General features: G+C 52.4%; 3 protein-coding genes across 3 annotated transcripts in view; 2 read left to right on the top strand and 1 right to left on the bottom strand.

The window, feature by feature from the left end:
* The first annotated feature begins 1,049 nt into the window (after positions 1 to 1,049).
* H257_08292 (hypothetical protein) lies at positions 1,050 to 3,800 on the top strand. The gene has a single exon (XM_009834119.1). The coding sequence runs from the start codon at positions 1,230 to 1,232 to the stop codon at positions 3,651 to 3,653; it is 2,424 nt and encodes an 807-aa protein (XP_009832421.1). The 5' UTR covers positions 1,050 to 1,229; the 3' UTR covers positions 3,654 to 3,800.
* Positions 3,801 to 4,574: 774 nt separating this feature from the next.
* H257_08291 (hypothetical protein) lies at positions 4,575 to 5,073 on the bottom strand (the record flags this gene model as incomplete). The annotated part of the gene is made up of 3 exons (XM_009834118.1): positions 4,575 to 4,847; positions 4,929 to 4,962; positions 5,048 to 5,073. The coding sequence occupies 3 exons, from the start codon at positions 5,071 to 5,073 to the stop codon at positions 4,575 to 4,577; spliced, it is 333 nt and encodes a 110-aa protein (XP_009832420.1).
* Positions 5,074 to 5,402: 329 nt separating this feature from the next.
* The window catches only part of H257_08290 (hypothetical protein), a gene marked incomplete at both ends in the record, with an annotated part of 2,728 nt that continues 2,016 nt past the window's right edge, over positions 5,403 to 6,114 (top strand). Inside the window, one exon of the mRNA XM_009834117.1 lies at positions 5,403 to 6,099. Coding sequence (XP_009832419.1) covers positions 5,403 to 6,099 — 697 coding nt within the window. The remainder of the gene's footprint in view (positions 6,100 to 6,114) is intronic.

Here is a 6,114-nt window from a genome sequence, read left to right as displayed (position 1 = left end):
CACGAAGTCTTGACAATCGCACACGGGCTATGGCGATGCTACCACTAATGCTGATAGATCCCGGAAAGCCGAAGGAAGGATGTTCGTGCCAGCGATGTGTTGTGGGTACCCGGTACAGTATTATGGGCGGGTTTGGATGCGACGGCTGACAAAGTCCTCCCTCTTTTAATCGGCGAAAAGACGAACCCTTGGAACTGTCATTGAAATTTTCAATACGTCGCTCTATTATATTTTGGTGAAATTTAATTCGCAACTAATTTTCGGTAGATTCGACAAACGACGTGTCAAATCCAGTGTCAAATCTACCAGAAATTGTCGACGTCGATTTGTTTTACTTGAACTAGCAGTAAAGATACTCACAGTGAATACTAGTACAATGATGCCACAGCAAAATCGCATCAACAAACACTGTGATGCAGAGTCTTTGGCGAATGTAACATATGTATAGTATCGGATCACATCTGATAGCGACCATCCGCTTCTCCTTTACGGTCGGGTGGCGTCGAGCATTTTTGGTAACTGTAGCAGCAAGCGATGTTATCTCTTTCATAAGATGCATGGCAATGCACCGGATACATCTGCAATTTGATTAGTCATAAGGTTCTAATTCGATTATTCCATTGGCTGTACTTCGGTCTTCGTCGATTCGATTGGCAGGCCCAGTTTATTGTGAAATCGAATTAATGCTTCTGGTAAGGTTCAGGAAATAGATCCACCCCGAAAGTCGTTCCTCGCTAAGAGCATCTCCACCGCGGTTTTGGGAGGTCTGGCAAAACACACTGCCAGCAAAAGTTCTGCCCAAATTTGAAGTCTTTTTTCTAACGTTATACTACGGTTTCGATTTGATTTGGTCGAGTTCTGCAAAAATAACACTTCGATGGTGCAAGCATTTGTCCCAGAAATATGAGAAATATCCAGGAGAAGTTGTACAATTGGCTGACGCACGTGGAGTATAGATATAGATGTGTTGTGTGATGGAGATGATCTAAGCCTCCGTATTATAATCACCTATATGGTCTATAGCATCCCTTTTCAGGTTAAAAAACGCTTCGTGAATTATATTTCTACACTACCCCTTGGATTTTAAAATTTCTTCCGCGTTGCTGAGCAATAGCCCTTCAAAGTTTGGACCAAAGTGGTCCCAAATACACCTGTTTGTTACCTACTGTAGATGCCATAGCGCATCTAGGTGCGCGGGCACACTTTAGTTTTGAAACAGTACTACCAACATGTCGGAGAACTCGTCGCTGCTCCGCCACACCCAAGAAGCCCCCGTGGCCAACTCGCGACCTTGGTGGTTGAAGTACGCCCTTGCTGGCGGCGCAGTGGTAGTGATTGGCGGCGTTGTGTGGATTACCACCGCCCAAGGCGAGCCAGTGGTTGCGACCGGCACGCAAAGCCATTTGGGTCCGACGGTCCATGTCACGACGACGGGCGTCCCCGTGACCACCATCACCACCACATCTGCCCCAGAAACCACAAAGGTGGCGATTACGACCACGTCGGCGCCCGTGACCACCACGGCTACACCTGTGACCACAACCACGGCCGTCCTACCTACGACTAATGCACCCGTGACCGCCTCGGCTACACCAGTGACCACAACCACGGCCGTCCCACCTACGACTAATGCAACCATTGTCCGCAATGCTACTAACGCAACTGTAGTTAGCACATCGACCACCAACAACACGATTGTGGCCCCGTACCCAGCCCAGTTTGCTGCGTTCTTCAAGGACTTCGAAGCCAAGTTGGACCGATCGGTGGACCCGTGCGATGACTTTTACCAGTACGCGTGCGGCGGGTGGCTGAACGCCACGACGTTGAAGCCGTCCGACACGACCGTGGACTCGTCTTTCTACGTGATCGGCGAACACAACGACCGTATCCTCAAGAACATCCTGGCCACCAAGCCGCCGGTCATCGATCCGTTCTACCGGTCCTGTCTGACCGAAGGCAGCGTGAACGCAGACGCAGTCGTGGACGTGAGTGTCCGTCTGAATCACATCGCGACCATCCAGTCGCTGGACGAACTGCTAGCGTTTGCTGGTATCCTCAACACTGAGTCGTCTGTGTCGTCCTTCTTGGAGGTGGGCGTGACCACAGACCCGAAGAATAAGACTCTGAACGTCGTGGAAATCGCCCAAGGCGGACTCACGCTGCCGTCCGTCGAGTACTATGCAGCCGATAAGCTGGTTCCGTACGTGGCATCCCTTCAAACGTACTTGGAGACTTTGGCTACCGTCGACGCGTTCACCGGTGTGACGGCCAAGGCGGTGTTGGACTTGGAAGCGCAGCTGGCCAAGATCTCGTTGCCCTGGGCCGAGCAACGGGACCCATGGGCAACGTACCACATGTATGACATAGGCGACGTAACGGCTAAGTACCCGCTGATCGCAACCTTCCTCAGCGGCGCGCAGCCTGCCCTGGTCAACCATCCAAATGTTTCGGTGCTCGTGCCAACCCCCACGTACTTTGACTCGTTGGCAGCGCTGCTGCAAGCAACCGACCTCGGACTGCTTAAGGTGTACCTGAGCTTCCGATTGGTCCACACTGCCAGCCCGTACCTGGGCGAAACGTTCCGCCAGGCGAATCACGACTTTAACGGCGTGCTGCAAGGCCAGGTGTCAACCCAAACCCGCGCCGACTACTGCTTGGACTTAACAAAGACGCTGCTGGGGGAATACTTGGGCAAGTTGTTCATGAACAAGGTGTTCGACGGGCCTACCAAAGTGCAGGCGCAGGAGCTGATCCGTCAGATCGAAGCCTCGATGGTGGACGTATTGAACGACGCGACATGGTTGGACGGGTCCACGCGCCAAGTGGGTCTGGAGAAAGTGGCCCAAATCCGCAACTTTGTCGGGGGTCCCGACAAAATCTCCCCCCTTCCGTTTAACCTCACGAGCAACTTCTACGCGAACGTTCAGTTGTTTGGCGACTGGGAGACGAGCAAGACCTGGTCGTCGCTCCATAAACCCGTGGACCCGACCGCGTGGGACATGTTTGCGTTCACGGTGAACGCGGAGTACGACCCCACGGCCAACAAAATCGTGTTCCCCGCGGCGATCCTGCAGCCCCCGTTCTACAACGTGCGGTCGTTCCCCGCTGTTGCCAACTACGCGCGCATTGGGCTGGTCATGGGGCACGAACTGGTGCATGGTTTTGATGACCAAGGGCGTAACTTCGACGCCCACGGCCAGCTCAACGCGTCGTGGTCGGACGCTGCCTCAGCGACCTTTGACAAAAACGCCAAGTGTTTGGCCGACCAGTACTCGACCTTCCCCATCGTGTCAGTGGATGGCCACACCGTTCTCGGTCACTTGAACGGCCAGCTCACGGTGGGCGAAAACATCGCCGACAACGGCGGCCTCAAGCTGGCCTATTTGGCCTACCAGCGCGCCAAGAAGGCCAACAAGGCGATCGCAGAAGACCTCGGCACCGACGACGCCAAGCTCTTCTATACCGCGTTCGCCCAAGGGTGGTGCCAGAAACGATCGGATGGGAACGCGATTCTGCGCAAAAACACCGACACCCACTCCCCCGGCAAGTGGCGCGTGCATGGCCCCCTGTACAACTCGCAAACGTTTGCGGATGCGTTCCAGTGCCCCACTGGATCCCCCATGAACCCCCCCAAGAAGTGTGTGATTTGGTAATCGTAGGTACAGTTCTAGTGTGATGAAGCAAGCCACGCGCTCTACCTTACCACTATAGTACACTTGTAGTAGTTGATATACGTACTTGTACACAACATACACATCCATAAACCTACCAATCGTGTTGACTGAAAAAAACTGAATTCCCTTTGTGAATTTTCAACCTTGATCGATTTTAGCGGCTAAGTAAGTTGTACTAATTGACATCGACCTTCGCCGCCAACGTCAAGTACAGTTTGGAGAGGCTTCGCTCTGATAAGCGTTGGAAGCGTCATGTTTACGTTAGTATGGATGCCTACACCACGAGCGCTTAAATTGCATTTCAATTGCCTGCGACAAAGTGTTTTGCGATGGCGTGCGTCCGACCTCGTTGCGGGTGTAAGGACGGATTGCGTCGAAAATACAGGCAATTGTCGACATAGCACTCGCATGTGGCCGTGGGTGTGTTGTTCCCGAAGTTTTCTTCGAAGCAGCGAATCTTGAAGTCCATTCAGTCTTCTCAGAAGCTTGTTTTGTTCAGACTACTCGTGTTCGTGATTGATTTGTCGGGTGGAAGCAACCGTGGCCGATTGAGCACTCTTGAGCTCGGCGGTGTCCAAGCCGTGGCATTGCCCAGTGCCAAGTTCACTGTGCATTTCGGCCGTGGATGCCTCCATTCTACGAGCAACTTTCAACAATGCCGCCGCGTTTACTGTACTTGCGCCATGTAGCCGCTCCTCGTTTCAATAGCAAGCTCTTCGGGATAAACTTTTGCATGTGTCGCGTTCGCTCGTGCAATGATGTCTTGTGCGACTGTTTCGAGTTTGTCGTTGCTTGATCTGTTTGACTTCGCTTCACACCTACCTTCGACTCGTCCAACAAAGTCATGGTCGGCACCAATCGCAGCTGTTCATGGGCCATTTTTTCCAGTCGGTCCTGATATCATTGCTTCATTTGTGTGGTGCGAGCGCAAGCATGGATGGCATGATTGGCCGTGAGCTCCAACAACAGGTCTGCGTTGTCTTGGCCCAGCACTAAAACTTGCGCCTTGAACTGAGCCACTTCTCGTTCCAGCTGTTCGAACTCAGCGGTAATGTTAAACGTCTCGAGCTGCGTGCGAACCTCCGATAGAACTGCCGTGTCTATCTCGTGCAGTCGACTGGCTTCTGCTTTGAGTGTCTCTATTTCCCTGGCGTGGACAACCAAGTGGTCTTCCTACACGGCACGCTCATGTGCGGTGGTGCCTTGTCGTTTACTAGTATACCGGCCTTCAGTCATCGTTTACAGTACATATACATTCACCACACCGACACCGGCAAACTTGGACGTTCTCGACCCCACAAAGCAAGACCAACACAATTGACCTCTGTAACGTTAGCTGGGATCCCTAGGGATACGAATAGCCCGCTTCATACTTGCGTTGACTGTATGTAGCCGCCATATCAGGACAGTGGCGCTCGTGCAAAACGAAAAAATGACCAACAGAGTTGCTGAGATGCCCACCACCAATGCGGGCGGAAGGGCAGATCCGACTGCCAGCTCTCGTGCATCATTAGAGAGGTTTCGCAACTCATCTTTACATTACCCTCATCATCACAATCTCGACAAATATCGTTTTCAGGACAATGATAATGACAAAATAATTTACGTTTCGCAACTTATCCTCATCCGTGTCATTGCACTGCCTCCGGTTAAAGAAGTTATTCGGATATATTCGTTGGGTGTTGGTGTCGCCACATTGCGACCATGTCAATCACACAGCGTAACCTCATGGAGCTTGCCCCCTTTGCCAAGACAGCGCGTCAACGAGCCACCCTACATGCACTGATCGCTGCATATGTCATCGAAAGACCACTCATTCCAGCCATTCGCTTCAACCTCGACGCAACAACGAATGCCACTGCCATCCTCGACTATCGCTTTGACATCGCTGGTGTGAAGGAGTTGGGTTTTGTTCTGGGTTTACCTGCTGTCATCATCACACCCAAACGCGTACGCGTACACCGAGAAGAGGCCATGTGTGTGTTGTTGGGCCGTTTGGCGTTTCCTGTGCGGTTCCACACCATGACAAAGACCTTTGGCCGATCACGCTCCTCTCTGTGCGACATCTTTTTACACCTCGTCAACGAATTGTACGCTCGGTGGGGATCGCTGTTGTTTTTTAACAAGAAGTTGGTCGCCAAAAATATTGATCGCTACTGTGCTGCCGTGGCGTCCAAGGGAGCGCCACTTTCGAACGTATTTGGTTTCATCGACGGCACAAAAGTCCAAACATGCCGCATTACGGCAACGGGGGACGGCTCAAACCTGCAAAAGCAAATCTACAGCGGGCACAAACGTATCCACTGTCTCAACTACCAGGCCGTCACTGCTCCGGATGGTATTTGCGTGCACTTTTTCGGTCCCATCGAAGGTCGGCGTCACGACACCACCATGCTGCGAGAGAGCGGGCTGCTAGAGTACCTCGGTGAAAATCACAGCG

The sequence above is a fragment of the Aphanomyces astaci genome, assembly GCF_000520075.1.
Source record: "Aphanomyces astaci strain APO3 unplaced genomic scaffold supercont1.18, whole genome shotgun sequence".
Lineage (NCBI taxonomy): Eukaryota > Oomycota > Saprolegniomycetes > Saprolegniales > Verrucalvaceae > Aphanomyces > Aphanomyces astaci.
The sequence above is the reverse complement of the archived record's forward strand: the minus strand, read 5'-3'. Positions and strand labels throughout refer to the sequence as shown.